This window comes from Equus asinus, chromosome 3 (assembly GCF_041296235.1).
Source record: "Equus asinus isolate D_3611 breed Donkey chromosome 3, EquAss-T2T_v2, whole genome shotgun sequence".
Lineage (NCBI taxonomy): Eukaryota > Metazoa > Chordata > Mammalia > Perissodactyla > Equidae > Equus > Equus asinus.
In genome coordinates, this window is record NC_091792.1 from 35,576,133 (window position 1) to 35,592,581 (window position 16,449).

Here is a 16,449-nt window from a genome sequence, read left to right on the forward strand (position 1 = left end):
GTAGGTGCTATTTGGGAAAAATTTATTACTTAGGATAGAGTTTCTCTAATTGCTAATCACAACCCTTTGGTTCATGTTTAACATTTTATACTGAAAATAAAATACAGTATGTTGCAAATAGCAAGGATAAGTATTATTTCTCAGAACCTCTGCTTTATATATTTATGCATACACATATTCACATATATATTGGTTCACAGTAATTAGGTACAAAGTCTTTATTGTGTCTACTATTATAAACTAAAACATTTCTATAGAAAGTAAAGCTGGGTAGAGTGACATTAGAGGAAATGAGAATAGGCAATGTGGAAGAAAGTCCATCTTATTTTCTTTGTGGCTTACTTCCAAAGAGCATACAGTTTATACAAGGTGTGATAATCATCTTCCTTATTAATCTCCCTGTTTCAAGTCTTTAAAAATTGGACCTATTATTATATATATCTTATTGCACATCCAAATCAAAATTTTCAAAAATACTGGTTTAGGTTTAACTCTTTCTTGAATTTATTAGCTTTTTACTTTTTCTTTGCCAAAGCAGACCAGGAAAAATGCTGCCTCTGAAGATTTTATTTTGTCCCTAACTTTTACTCTCTTAATTACATTTAGCTTATAATTTAAATTCTTATTTAAGTTTGCATTCCCAAAACAAAATCTGAGAAGGTTTTTGAGAAGTAGCCACGTATTTAAAAGCAGCAAGCTTGGAATTTACAGGTAACCATAGCCCTCTGTCTTCGGTGGAAGCCAACTTTAGATGTTTCCCAATTTTAAGTTTGGATTTAAGAAAAAAAGCCAAAACGCCTAAAAAAATTAAGTTTTGCTTTACTTACACATGACAATGAAGACTCAAAATCCCTTATCTTTATAGCTTTAGAGTGTAGACAAAAGTGTTTAATAAGTAAAACCAAGCAATAAAAACAAAATTTCCTAATTTTATTTTTTAAAGATTGGCACCTGAGCTAACATCTGTTGCCAATCTTCTTTTTTTATCTCCCCCAAACCCCCAGTATGTATTTGTATATTCTAGTTGTAGGTCCTTCTGGCTCTGCTATGTGGGACACCACCTCAGCATGGTTTGATGAGCAGTGCTGGGTCAGCACCCAGGATCTGAACCTGCGAAACCCCAGGCTGCTTGAAGCAGAGCATGTGAATTTAACCACTCAGCCACGGGGCCAGCCCAAAATTTCCTAATTTGAAAAGTTAATGGCAGCCTTTTTCAGAAAGGAAGTCTACAGCAATCTTTTTATAATAATGCTACTCTTTAAGATCTTTTAAATACATTTTATTAATGTCAATTTCAAAAAAAAAAAAAAATATTTCACCATTACAAAGAATTACATCTTTATATTCCATTTTATGATTACAGTCCCACTAATTCAGACCAGAAGAATTCTGTACTTGCTGTTCTACTTAAAACAGTTTTTCATTAGAAAACTGCTCTTCATTGCTTTACTGTGATGCTGACATTGCTTTTGTGGTGCTGGATGTTGAGTACAAGTTCCTCTCCCATTTCCACCTGGATAGGATTATCTAAAACAACTGCAGCTTGTTTCCAGTGGGAGGCCTCACTCGAAGTATCCAACCTAATCTCATCATCAAGGTACATATGATACCAAAATGGAATGGCAGTCACTTGTCCAGATTTACAAATTTGTACCTATGAAAATTAAGAAATCATGAAAATTTCATCAGAGTAAATAGAGTATACTTGGATAAGAAAGTCTGTCTTTTTAGTGAATTTTAGATCCAAATTTTATAAAGAAATATTTAACCACCCAATTCAAATTAATAGCCTATTTTATTCACTAATGTTTACCCAGACCCATTTTTAGATATTGTTCAGAAAAGAAATAACATTTAAATCTTTAAAGAAAGTGGCTAAAACTTTTATGTACGTAAAGTATTACCTAGTTTAAGATAATTATTCTGAATGTGACAACAGTCATCATCATTACCTTTACTTCTCTGTTAGAGGTGTTCAAATATGGAGTCATTAAATCCAGTCTTAAGAGTTCCACTGGCTTGCTTAAAGGTATGCAAGGCAATGAGGATAGGTCCAAAAATACACGTATAGGTACCTAAAAAAAGTATAAAGTTTTCACTTTTACTCAATTCTTTTTGTGGCCCAAAACAATTTTGTGAGCTCATCAAGTGCTTGCTTTGTACTTGGCTCAGTATGATACAATGCTTTTTACATCTATTACCTCATTTAATTTAATTCCCACATCAACCTTAAGGCATAAGGACTTTCATGATTCCAGTTTTATAGGAAGAATGAACAAACCAAAGTTTAGGCAGGTTAATTTGCTATGGTTTTAATTATTTATAGATTCTTCGCTTGGATGAAAACAGATTAAATTTTTACTTAAGCCAAACAGCTCCAAAAGTTTTAAACCAAGGATGTGTTTATGTGAGAAAGATGAACTAATAAGCAAATACTACAACAACATTAATTATTGAATTGTTTAAGAAAATATGCCAAATTCAACCAAACAACGTAATAGTGGATTTCACTTGGAAAATGGTTTAATTTCTAGAAGGCAGTGGTTCTCAACTTCGGCTGCAAATTAAAATCACCTAAGGAGCTTTTAAAAAGTTCAACTGCTGGGGCTGGCCCCATGGCAGAGTGGTTAAGTTTGGCATGCCCTGCTTCAGTGGCCCAGGTTCAGGATCCCAGGCATCAACCTACACCACTCATCAGCCATGCTGTGGTGGCGACCCAGATATAAAAAGTGGAAGAAGGTTTGCACAGATGTTAGCTCAGGGCTAATCTTCCCGAAGCAAAACAAGAGGAAGATTGGCAACAGATGTTAGCTCAGGGCTGATCTTCCTCAGCAAAAAAATTAAATTAAATAAAAAGTCCAACTGCTCAGGCCACAGCTCACACTGACCTGAAGTTGGGATCCAGGTATCAGTAGTTCCGCAAGTCCAGTCAAAGTTGAGAACCACTGCTATAAAGTGTTCCATCAATTTTAGTAGCAATGGAAGCTTCCTACTAATACTTCTAGTCTCATTTGAACTAGAAAGGAAACTGTTGCTTAAAAAGGATGCACTCTTCCCTTTGAATGAACTATTAGAGAGTAACTGTTCATGGTGAAACAGAGGACACAGATCCATCAACTGCTCCCTGGGCATCCTGGAAGGGCATCCAACCTTCCCTCCCCATAAAAAATCACAGCAATTCCATGACAGTTCCAGGACTTCTCCCTCTGCCCTTCATCCCTATTTATATCCATCACCAGAAAAAACCCTAGATTCCTATGGCACCTCTCATCACCTGCACTCTTAATTCCCACACAGCTGTACCCGGTATCCTTCAGTCTGTCCTCACTTTTGTTTCTCAACCTAGCCTACTGCCCACTCCTGTCATCTTTGCTAATTCATTCTAGATTTCCAGTCTAGAACTCATAACTTTGTGAGTTCTCTAGTGTTCAATTCTCAGCCTATACAGTGCCAAGGTGATTTCATCCCGTCGTAAGGCTTTAAATATCACCTAGCAAATTTGACTGCCAAATTTCTCTCTCTTATCTAGATCTTTCTCTGAATTCTTATCCAACTGCTCAATGACCCCACCAACACACAAATACAACTTGATCCTCCTGCTGTTTTCCCCCATCAGTAAATGGTAACTATTCTTCCAGGTGCTTTCTCATACCCTACATCCAATCTATCACAAAACCTCCCTTCCAAATATATCTACAATCTGACCACTGTGCACCACCTCCACTGCTACCACCCTGGTCTGAAGTCACTACCACCTCTCACCTGGATTACTGCAATAATCTTATGCCTTGCTGTCATAAGTGGTCTACTCCTAACACAGCAACCACAGTAATCCTTTCAAAACAAGTCACACCATGTCACTCCTCTGTTCAATATCCTCCAAGTTGTTTTCCACTGCCTTCAGAGTAAACTAAGCCAAAATGTTTACAATGACCAAAGGCTCTACAAGATCTGGCTCCTGATACTTTTCTGACTGCATCTTTCATCTGACTCTCCCACATGGTTTCTTGGTATTTCTGAATACTCCAATCTTGCTCTTGCCTCAGCCCATTGCACTTGTTGATTCTTGCACTTGTACATGGTTTGTTTCCTTATTTCCTTCAGGTCTCTGCTTAAATACCACTTATCCATGAGTCCTTTCCTTAGGCATTACCTATATAAAATAGATATCCCAGACTCCCACTCCTTATCTCCTCCCTTAACCTGCTTTATGTCCAAGGTACTTCGCACCATCTATCATACTAATCTTTTTACTTGTTTATTGTCTATCTCTTGTTTATTGTCAATTTGAAAGCAAGCTCCATGAGTGCAGGAACTATCTCTTTAGTTTCACAGCTATATTCCCAAAACCTAAAATAGTGCATATAGTAGACATTTGTTAAATGCATAAATACATTTCTATTGTTTTCTGTACAGCATTTTTCTTGTACAACCTCACTTTGTTTCACTGGTTCACTCATCTGTTTGTGTAGCAGTCAGATAATCATCAGAGGAGAGGAGACAATATCATCTAAGAAAATGGGTGAGTAGACTGGGAAGTGTAAAACTGCTAGGCAAGTTTATGGAGCCTCTTAAGATGAGTGGTCATGAGTTGAAGTGAGACCACAGTCAGCATATTCAGCTGTCGGGGTCCTGGTCTAAAGACGGCAGAGAGCTGGATTTAACCAAGGTGGGATTTTTCCAGGCCAGTGCAAAAACTGAAGAAAAAGGATATATAGAAAATATATAGACCATAGAATATAAACTGTTAAGGAGGAATGTGAGATGGGAAGTACAGTGAAAAGATGGTAGGATCAAAATATCATAGACTCTGATGGAATCAAAGAATTGTTGATGTCAGGATCAAGGAGAATGAGCGAGAAAGATAGAAGATGGAAGTATTTTTGGACTGCACAAAGAAATAATTTAAACTTCTCTTCTGATAAGTGTATCCTCTTTGTAAACCCTCCCAAAAAACTGAGATTAAACAAACTCTAATACCTTAGTTTGCCAGCCCTCAAAAAAGCATTTCCTCAACAAATTGATATTTGTTAAGCAAGTATTGTTCATAGAAAATCTAACAATACATATTCAAGAGATTCCTGTCTACAGCCTTCAGATTAAAATTTTAGATATCACTTCCTTAATTCTATACTCCACATCCCACTTCGCACTTGGGAAGCTCTGGCTTACATGGCAGTCTCCCACCCATTTCCTACCTCTGTCTCCAACCCCAAACTTCTCTAGACATTCCATCTACTCCCACAAAAATCCACAATTTTAACTCACAAATTTGTATTTTGCTGCTAGTGCCTTTGCCAGGAATCTTGACCCTTTGTTTCCCAAACGGCAACTATAACTGTATTGTCTTTTATTTACTGTGTTGTATATTGTATTTGTATGTATTTTGCAGAGGTGCCTTTGCCTTGAGCTCTAGTTTCCTAGGCTCCTACATTCCTGCCCCCTGCAGTCTGACTGCCTAGACATTAGCCGATCACACCAAGCATCTGCCAGCCTGAGGTCTTAATGCAATTGAGGGTTCAAGTTTAGAACACAGGTCTTCTTCTGGCAGCTTCTTTTTTAGATAAGGAGCATGCTTTTTCATAAGACTAAACCCAGTACCCTATTTTTCATTTATTACAGTGGTTAGGAGGAATATCTGTAGACTTTTGTCAGTAGGAACGACAGGATTCCTTGGCTTTTCTAACCCCTAGGTTGATTTTAACATAAGTTCCTTTGCTCTAGGAAACTGATCACTGTCCTAATAAGCCAGTAACACAGTGACTAGATAAAACTACAGAGAGACAAGGCAGACTGTGTATAACAGCCACGTGGTTGAACTTCTCTTCTAGACACTTACCTGAAACTGGTTAATAAAAGGTGCTATATTTAACCCAAGAGTTCGTTCTGTTCCTTGAACAGCACTCTCTTCTACCAGCGTCTGTGATTCCACAAGCAACCCAAACATCAGCACATACTGAGGAAAGATCTTGCCTCCAGACTGTAGCAAACATCTAGAGAAGGAAAAATGTTAAAAAAGCATCTTGATTCCTTTACATTTTATTAATAACAATAACTAATCATGATCAATTAGTGAGCTGCAGATTGTATATAGTCTGATGGACTTTATGTTACTCTATAGTAGTTGAGAACGGTAAAACCACTGGAAATAATTTCTCAATAAATCAAACAAAGTGACTGCTGATCTATGACAGAGAAAAATAACGAGTCAGCTGGATGGATACGTCTTTAGATTCAGGAAGAGTCATCGATGGAAATTAACACTGGTGGGTAAAAATTTGATTAGAAAAGGGATATTTACATAGGTTCAAAGTATCAACTCCACAAATGACTTATTCATTACTAAAAGAAAAATAGCAACTTACCATGGAAAAACCTGATGGATACAACTTAAGCCAACTGATCTAAATTAACATCAATAATAGTGGGATAAAGCAAGGCTATGTGCCTCTGGATGTGCCAAAACTTCTGTGGTAGTCTTCTCTAAAATGGATAATCTGAATCTAATATGAAAATATGAGGAACGGTCCACAAAATAAATGTTGTACACTCTTCAAAACCGTTCATGTCATGAAACACTGAGGAACTGTTCCAGAATAAAGGAGACTGGAGACATGAAAACTAAATGCAATGTGTGATCCTGGACTGGATTCTGGCCCAGAACAAAAAAAGCTATAAAGGATATTATTGCAACAAATGGTGAAAGCTGAGTAAGATTTGTACATTAGATATCAGTATTGGGTCCATGTATATTTCCTGATTTTGATAACTATGATGGTTATATAAATGAATGTCCTTGTTCTTAGGAAACACACACCGAAGTATTTAGGGGTAAAGGAACATGGTATGGGGAACTTACTCTAAATAGTTCAGAGAGAGTAATAAAGTAAGTGTGGCAAAGTATTAACAATTTGTGAATCTGGGTGTAAGGTATATGTTAAGTTCTTTGTACTATTCTTTAACTTCTCTGTAAGCTTGAAATTATTTCAAAATAAAAAAGTTAAACACTCTGAAAGAAAAAAAAATCCAAATGCTCTAGTAAAGAGTGTGAGCAAAGGGTTAAGAAAACCAAAACACCTTCTCCTCCTACAAATGATCTTGGGTTCACCCTCTGTTTCCCTGGAATTCCCATAAAGGAGGAATGTCAGCTGTGTTATCAACAGCAACACTGCTTATGACAAAAATTCTTTTTAATGCCTCTTGATAGATGGACTGCACTGGACCGAGAGAACTATGACGAAACTATAAATGCTTGGCGGGAAGCCACACTACCTTTGGGCTTCCCTGAGTGTGGTGTAACTTGCAACCAAGTGTTCTACTGCTGGGACTTGGAAGCTACGCCCGTGGGCAATACTAGTTCCTAAATGAAATGTAGGGCTCTTAAGCAAAGGCCGCTCCCACACCCACCTATCCAGTCTTCTTTCCTCACACCTGAACTGTGTGGGAGATGTGAGAGGGGTGGGTGGGTCACCTTCTGCCATCAAATGAAGCAGAGGTAAAGGATACTTTAATGTTATTTTAAACCAAGTAATTATTTTCACTTGCCACATTTATCATCGAACGTTAAATCCCTCATTTTTACAGAATATTCCAAGCTGGTTTCCACCTGAACTTCCAGGACAGGCTACTACAGACAGGTGGACTTCACATTATGTTATGTCTTTCATATAAGTTTTTACTCATAAATATTCAGAGTTAGTAAGGCTCTATTTATAAAAATACAAGACTAAAAGTTTCACCAATATATTTGTGCATATATAAAAAATAGTTCCTAAAAAATTCCTAAAATTTTATGCTGTCTAGTACCTTAACAGATCATTAAAGTCTCAACAAACTATAAAACACCCCTTTCCTCAAAACCACTTTGGCACTTCTGCTCTTAAATCAGTTTCAAATGATTAATTCTCCTGGCTTTTACTAAACTATTATCTCAACCTATTTAAAAATATCTAAAACTAGAATGAGAAATTATAATAACAAGTCATGGCAACTACATGCAATGCAGGACCCTTGATTAGAACCTAGAGTGGGGAGAAAAAAGCAATAAAGAGTATTACTGGGACAGCAGGGGAAATTTTAATATAGACCTTTTTTTTTTTTTTAAAGATTTTATTTTTCCTTTTTCTCCCCAAAGCCCCCCAGTACATAGTTGTCCATTTTTAGTTGTGGGTCCTTCTAGTTGTGGCATGTGGGACGCCGCCTCAGCATGGCTTGATGAGCAGTGCCATGTCCACACCCACGATGTGAATTGGTGAAACCCTGGGCCACCGAAGTGGAGCACGCGAACTCAACCCTCGGCCACGGGGCCAGCCCCATAGACCATATATTAAATAATAGTATTTTATCAACACTAAGTTTCCTGAGTGTGATCATTATATTGTGATATGCAGGGGAAAGCCTCTGTTCTAAGGAAAGACATGCTGAATGTTATAGTAAGGGGGAAGGTTATGAAGCCAACAACTAAGTATCAAATGGTTCAACAAACAAAACAATAGTCTAGTGTTCACTGTTACTATTCCTGCAATTCTTCTGAAGTTTGAAATTTTGAAATTTTTCAAAATAAAAAGCTGACAGACAAGTTTATAGTAAGTAAATAGGCTGCTCCTGTAACAGCTCCCCCTAAAGCCTAGCTAAAAGGAAGCCGGATCATAACCAGGTCATTCAATGAGCATAAAACCAACAAGGAAAGTTAGAGATTATCCCTAAGGGTCATGGCATCAGACTGACTGAGACAAGTCATGATCCTAAACCAGGATAATCTCCCTTGACTAAATATAAGCACATGATCATTCCAGTTGTACTAAGTCCTATGTAGACAGAGTTGCCCAAAAAGACTCCACCCTGACCCCAATGCTTGCTTACTTCCATTATTACTTTCCTATAGACTTTTTAGCATTTTAGGTAAAGTCTGGTGGAAATTCAATCTCCAAAATTAGTAAAATTACATACTTTTTAACAAAATTAAATAGCTCTTAACAAAATTCCTATCTCTGCCTTTACCAAACCACGTAAAATTTTAACATCTTCCTAAATAACTGGAGAAACTTACCTGTCTTCCTCAAATGGGTCAAGTTTAATCCCGAAAACTCACGTTACTAAATTTATCTGAACAAATGAAGTTATCTGCTGTGATTCATTTAAATGAAAACCAGATCTAATTTTTCTAAAGGTCTTAAATGAGAGACCAGCCACAGAGCTTATGTTGTTTGACTAATTACCCCCACCCACAAATAGCCACAAAAGGGTACCATTCTATGAAATTAGCAAGAGGAAAAAGCACAAAGGATAATAAAGGCCAACTTTCTAACCATGAAATCTATAGGAGAGACAGAGGGAAGGGAATGCCACCAAGTCCTTTAGGGGAGGTGAAAGCTGAGTAAGAAAATTCAGGCTAAACAAAACGTAAAAATTCATCTGAAACCTAGAAAGTCAGAAAAGGCTGCATCAGGTACTAACAACCATGCCAGAGATAAATCCTACACAAAAGCAGTGTATGAAAATTATTTTAAAAGGCCACATTCACACAATTTAATCTAAAATCTTGTACACATTTTTCTTAACCTCAGTGTTACCATCACTAACAGGAATGCTTTAGTTATGTCAGAGAAAACAGTAACAGCCTTGAACCTCTGCGTAGCTTTACCGACAGTGAGTGTTCTGTTGTCACTGACTATACTGCAGCTGCCAGATTCCTCAGTGGAATCCTCTGCAAAGCAAATAATACTTCAGAACCATCTGTGCTTTCAGCAATGAAAAAATATGTTGCAACTCTAAAGTCTAACCATAAATGGCAAAAAGCCTGAAGAGAAGAAACTCTTCACTGTTTCCTTGTGAACCAACAAAAAATGTTTTTAAATTAAAAAAAAAAAAACTTACCAAGCTTTTAAAATTTCTCCTGTAGTTTAATCTAGTATGAATGAATAAAGTATAAGAATGAACATTTCGAAACAACACCTGCAAAGGTAACTGGAGACTAAATATGTAAAATGACTTCTTTTTCCTTGCCTTTTTGGGGGCAGGGGGAGGCAGGAGGGGTCCTGTGAGACAGAAGCCCTTTATCCTTATCCCAAATATAATCTATTCTCCCAATCACTAACTTCATCCTCCTTCACTAGTCATGAGGCCTCCCCCTGCTGGAGGCTAAAGATGACAACAGGGGGCCTGGGTGAGAGTATCGACATACCTCTGGTCCCAGAATCAAGATAAGCCTGCACAAGCAGGAGTATCTGGTAAGAAGAATGTGCAACAGCTTAGGCTGAAGGAAAGCAGCACTGGTTCTCCACTGTTACTCAGGAGGCACTGGGGGGAGGGAGGGATACTGGTTAAGATAATGACTATGGGTGCTACCAGCATTTAGTGCCCAGAGATGCCAAACATCCTGCAATGCACACAACTGTCCAACATAAAAAAGACTGCCAGAAGGACCCCTACCCACTGAGAAACACTGGAAAGGGGAGCTGTATGTAGTTTTCACTCAAGCTGTTTCCCACTAATATAACCAATCTTTCAAACAGAACAGACTATCTGACAAATTGTTTTTATAACCAAAAATGCTTTTATAAACTCCTTTACAAGGTTCTGTTTAAATGTGACTGGCTAAAAGCTTTTCCACTAAGATAAGGAACAAGACAAGGGATGCCCACTCTCGCCATGTCTATTCAACAGTTACTGGAACTCCTAGGTGAAGCAATCAGGCAAGGAAAAGAAAGGGCATCACCATTGGAAATGAAAAAGTAAAATTATCTCTGTTTGCAGACATCATCATCTTATATGTAGAAAACCCTAAAGATTCTATTAAAAAACATGTTACAGCTGATAGATAAATTCATTAAAGTTGCAGGATATAAAATCAACACACACAAATTAGTTGTATTTCTATACACTAACAATGAACAATCCAAAATGGAAATTAGGAAAAAAATTCCATTTACAGTAGCATCAACAATAATAAAATACTTAGGAATAAACTTAACCAAGGAGGTGAAAGACTTGTATACTGAAAACTACAAACTTTGCTGGAAGAAATTAAAGACACAAATAAATGGAAAGACAACCTGCATTCACGGATTGGATGACAATATCGTCAAGATAGGAATACTACCCAAAGTGAGCTACAGATTCAATGCAATCTCTATCAAAATCCCAACCGCATTTTTTGCCAAAATAGAAAAATCCATTCTAAAATTCATATGGAATTTTAAGGGATCCAGAATAGCCAAACTAATCTTGAGAGAAAAGAACAAAGTTGGAAGTCTCCCACTTAGCAATTTTGAAACTTACTACAAAAACATAGGGAAAGTAACCACATAACCAAGATGGTGGAATAGGAAGCCCCGGAATCGCCTCTCCCCATAGAGTGACTTAACAAAAATACACAGACTAACCACCTTTGTGAGAAATCCAGACACCAGTTAAAAGGTTCCTGTACCCCAGACCAGCGCACAGCCAAAAAGAACGGCATTAAAGATGGTAGGAACAGCCGGCCCAGTGGTGTAGCAGTTAAGTTTGCACACTCTGCTTCAGTGGCCCAGGGTTTGCTGGTTCGGATCCCAGGCACAGACCTATATGCCGCTCATCAAGCCATCCAACATATAAGATAGAGGAAGATGGGTGTGAATGTTAGCTCAGGGCCAATCTTCTTCAGCAAAAAGAGAAGGATTGGTGGTGGATGTTAGCTCAGGGCTAACCTTCCTCAAAAATATTTTAAAAGATGGCAGGAAAATTTGTGGCATTTACTCACCCTAGCTCCTCCCCCAGGCACAGCACAGTACAATTGAGAAAACTCTCAACTCCTGGCTTCTCCTTGGGGAGGCAAAGAGAAAAGGAGAATGTACATCCAAAATTCTGACTTTTCGAGGGGGCTGCCTAAGGGATTGGTTTTTGTTGTGCCTGAAATTTAAGTGGTGAGAGAAACAGGTACCAGGCTGGGGACTTCTGATAACAATGGAGCTCACTTGGCTTGATCAAGCACCAGAGCCTGCAGTAGCACAGACAGACAGATAGGGAGCGCCCCAGTACCATGGCTTTCTCAAGCAACAAGGAAGCTGCAGTAGTTCAGAAAGACCGGAAGGGAGCTCCTGAGAAGAAACAGGCAACCGTCTTCAACAAGTTGAGATGTGTACACTCAGAGAAGATCTATCCCCAGAAAAGCTTGAGAGCTCTCCAGAATCTGTAGCTAGGCTGACTGGTAAATGTCCTCCCTTTAAAAGCCAGAAACCAAAGACTAGGAGAGAGGACTGGTTTTTTTAAATACCCAAGTCCGAAGAAACACAGAAACATGACCTAATCAAAGGAACAAATTAAACCTCCAGAAACTGACACTAAAGAAACAGCGATATATCAATTACCAAAGAATTAAAATAACTGTCATAAGGATGCTCAATAAACAAAATCAGGAAAATGATGCATGAATAAAATGAGACTATCAACAAAGAGACAGAAACTATGAAGCAGCAGCAACAGATATTCTGGAGCTGAAGGATACAATAATTAAATCGAGGGATTCAACAGCAGACTTGAGCAGGCAGAAGAATCAAAAGCATAAATAGACAAATGGAACTATATCAGACTTAAAGCCTTCTCTGTATCGAAGGACACAATCAACAGAGTAGAAAGGCAAACTATGGAATGGGAGAAAATATCTGTAAATCATGTATCTCATAAGGATTAATATGCAGAATATAAAATGTAAGGAACTCCTACACTCAACAACAAAATAACCCAATTAAAAAACAGGCAATGCAGCCGGCCCCATGGCGTAGAGGTTAAGTTCAGTGCACTCCACTTCGGCAGTCCAAGGTCATGGGTTAGGATCCCAGGCGCAGACCTACACCACTTGTCAGCCACGCTGTGGCGAGAACCCACATATAACGTGGAGGAAGACTGGCACAGATGTTAGCTCAGGACTAATCTTCCTCAAGGAAAAAAAGAGGCAGATTGGCAACAGAGGTTAGCTCAGGGCTAATCTTCCTCAGCAAAAAAAAGGGGGGGGGGCAGTAGACTTGAATAGACAGTTCTCCAAAGAAGACAGAAAAATGGCCAAGAAGCATATGAAAAGATATTCAACATCACTAATCAGAAGCGAAATGCAAATCAAAACCATCATAAGATATCACTTTAAATCCTTTAGGATGGCTACTATCAAAAGAACAGAAAACAAACAAGTGTTGGTGAGGACGTGGAGAAACTGGAACCCTTGTGCCATGCTGGTGGGAATGTAAAATGGTGTGGCCATTATGAAAAACATTATAAACAGTCTTCAAAAAATTAAAAATAGAATCACCATGTGATTTAGCAATACCACTTCTGGGTATATATCCCTAAGAACTGAAAGCAGGATCCTAGAAGAGATATTTGCACACCCATGTTCATTGCAGCATTATTCATAGTAGCCAAAAGGTAGAATAACTCAAATGTCCATAAGCAGATGAATGGATAACAAGATTGGCAAATATATATACATTGGAATATTAGGCAGTTTTAAAACAAAGGAAATCCTATTACATGCTACAACAGAGATGAACCTCAAGGACATTATGGTAAGTGAAATAAGTCAGTCACATAAGGACAAATAGTATATGATTCCACATATGAAGTATCTAAAGTACTCAATAGAAACAGAAAGTAGAAAGCTAGTAGGGGAATTAGTGTTTTATGGGTATAGAGTTTCAGTTTTGCAAGATGAAAACGTTCTAGAGATCTGTTGTACAAATGTGAATATACTTAGTACTACTGAACTGTACACTTAAAAATGGCTAAGATGGTAAATTCAATGTTACATTTTTTTAACACAATAAAAGAAAGGAATTAGTTACTTAAAAAAAACTTACTGTAAAGCCACAGTAATCAAAAGAGTTAGTACTAGCAAAAAGACAGACATATAGACCAATGAAATAGACTAGAGAGCCCAGAAATAAACCTCCACATATGTGGTCAAATGATTTTTAACAAGGGTGTCAAGACCATTCAATGTGGAAAGGACAGTCTTTTCAACTAACGGTGTTGGGAAAACTGGATATCCACATGCAAAAGAATGAAGCTGGACCCCTTCTGTATACCATATGCAAAAATTAACTTAAAATGGATCAAAGACCTAAATGTAACACCTAAAACTTTAAAACTCTTAGAAGAAAACATAAGAGAAAAGCTTTATGACATAGGATTTGGCAATGACCTCTTGGATACGACACCAAAAGCACAAGCAACAAAAGTGAAAAAATAAATAAATTGGACTACATCAAAATTAAAAGCTTCTGCACATCAAAGGATACTATCAACAAAGTAAAAAGGCAACCCACAGAATGGGAGAAAATATTTGCAAATCATATATCTGATAAGGTATAAATATCCAGAATAATAATAATTACTATTACATATTTATGATAATGATATTAATATTAATATCCAGAGAACACCTAAACTCAACAATAAAAAAAACCTAATTAAAAAATCAGCAAAAGACTTGAATGGACATTTCTCTGAAAACGATAAACAAATGGCCAATAAGCATATGAAAAGAAGCCCAACATCACTAATTAGGAAATGCAAATCAAAACTACAATGAGATCTCGACTCCCACTCAGGAGGATGGCTACTATCAAAAAAAAAAGAAAAGAACAAGTGTTGGCAAGGATTTGGAGAAACTGGGACCCTTATGCACTGTTGGTGGGAATGTAAAATGGTACAGCTGCTATGGAAAACAGTATGGTGGTTCCTTATAGAATTACCATATGATCCAGCAATTCCACTTCTGTGTATATACCCAAAAGAATTGCAAGCAGGGTCTCAAAGAGATATTTGTAAACCCATGTTCATAACAGTGTTGTTCACAGCAGCTAAAATGTGGAAGCCACCAGAGAGTCCATGGACGGAAGAATGGATAAGCAAAATGTGACACACACATACAATGGAATATTATTCAGCCTAAAAAGGAAGGGAATTCTGACATATGCTACAAGATGAATGAACCTGGAGGACAATATGCTAAGTGAAATAAGCAAGTCACACAAAAAAATACTGTGTAATTCCAGTTATATGAGGTACTTAAGAGTGGTCAAACTCATGGAAGTAGTGAGTAGAATGGTGGCTGCCATCAACCAGAGGGAAGGTGGAATGGGGAGTTGTATACAGTATATGGGTATACAGTCTCAGTTTTACAAGATGAAAAGTGTTATGGAGATGGTTGGAGGCAATGGTTGCCCAACGTTATGGAAGTGTTTAATACCGCTGAACTGTACACTTAAAGATAGTTAAGATGGTAAATTTGACGCACTGTGCATTTTACCACAATAAAAAAAACTGGGAAAAGAACTGAATCAAAACTAAAAATAACATAAATAAACCATTAGGTAACATATGTCTTTCCAAGGTGATTCTACCAAATAAGTCAAACCTCATTTGTGTTAAAAATTCAGAGCTGAAATGTCTTCAAAGGCATCTAATCCAGTATCCCTCATTTTACAGATGAGGAAAGCTAAGGATGAGAGAAATTAAGTGACTTACAAAAAATTTAACAACCTTAGGAATTCAGTGACAACTCTGAAACTAGATTTGAACCCTTTCTGCTCCTCGTTCTACACTGTACTGAGTACATCTGTTTAAAATTTTACAATATGTGCATTTATGTCAAATGTCTATATTGCCATAATTTATATGTACAAGACTGTTTTAAAGAAAAACAGTTGATGATTTTTACTGGTTACCCCATAAAGAAGAGATAAGTTTGGTTAACAAAAGAAAATGCATATGAAACCTAAAATTACGTTAACTATATAAGCAAATACTTTTTTTCCTGGTTTTGTCAAATTTTTTTCTTCAGTGGATAATTTGCCTTTTACTATTGCAACCTGGTCTGCATTCCCACCACTGTTACCCTATTACAAAACTACCCCTGTTCCTATACCACAAAATTGAAAATCTACAACACGTTCCTTTTACCTAAATTTGGACCCCCAAATATTAAATATTGCCATCTTTTCAGATTTGCACAGCACAACTGAGGAACTCTGAAGCTTAGCCAAATTTGCTTTCAATATTAAATATCAGGGTCAAGTTTACCTTGAGCAACGTAAACTGAAGGAGCAATGGCTTAGGGAGAGAATTGTATTATAAAGATTTTAAGACCCAAGAGGACTGGGACTTGTTCCTAAAAAGGACTCTGCTCTCCCAATACACCATCAAATGCATACTATACCCTTCTTACAGGTATTTCTTACATCATAAAGATGAAATTTGATTTTTCCTTATTTACCCGGAATGCTGTCTTTGCATTTTTATAGATCTCTACTTAATTCCCTGTATTATATATATGCAGTCCAATCCCAAAGCAGGCTCTCTTCTTCACACCTACATTGCAGCAGTCCTTTGGGGAAAAAATCAGTAATGACACGCGCACAACAAGAAAGGCATGAAGTCACAGGTCCTGGAATGCAATGCTTGAGGAACAGACAA

The 16,449-nt window shown here is 37.4% G+C and overlaps 1 protein-coding gene across 2 annotated transcripts in view; it reads right to left on the reverse strand.

The window, feature by feature from the left end:
- PRMT9 (protein arginine methyltransferase 9) overlaps positions 1 to 16,449 on the reverse strand; it is a 33,513-nt gene continuing 17,064 nt past the window's right edge. For both annotated transcript variants that reach the window (XM_014838140.3, XM_014838141.3), the window contains 3 exons: positions 5,840 to 5,993; positions 1,953 to 2,075; positions 1 to 1,654 (listed from right to left, as the gene is read on the reverse strand). In XM_014838140.3, the coding sequence (XP_014693626.1) occupies positions 1,439 to 1,654; positions 1,953 to 2,075; positions 5,840 to 5,993 (493 nt within the window). In that variant the 3' untranslated portion in view covers positions 1 to 1,438. The remainder of the gene's footprint in view (positions 1,655 to 1,952; positions 2,076 to 5,839; positions 5,994 to 16,449) is intronic.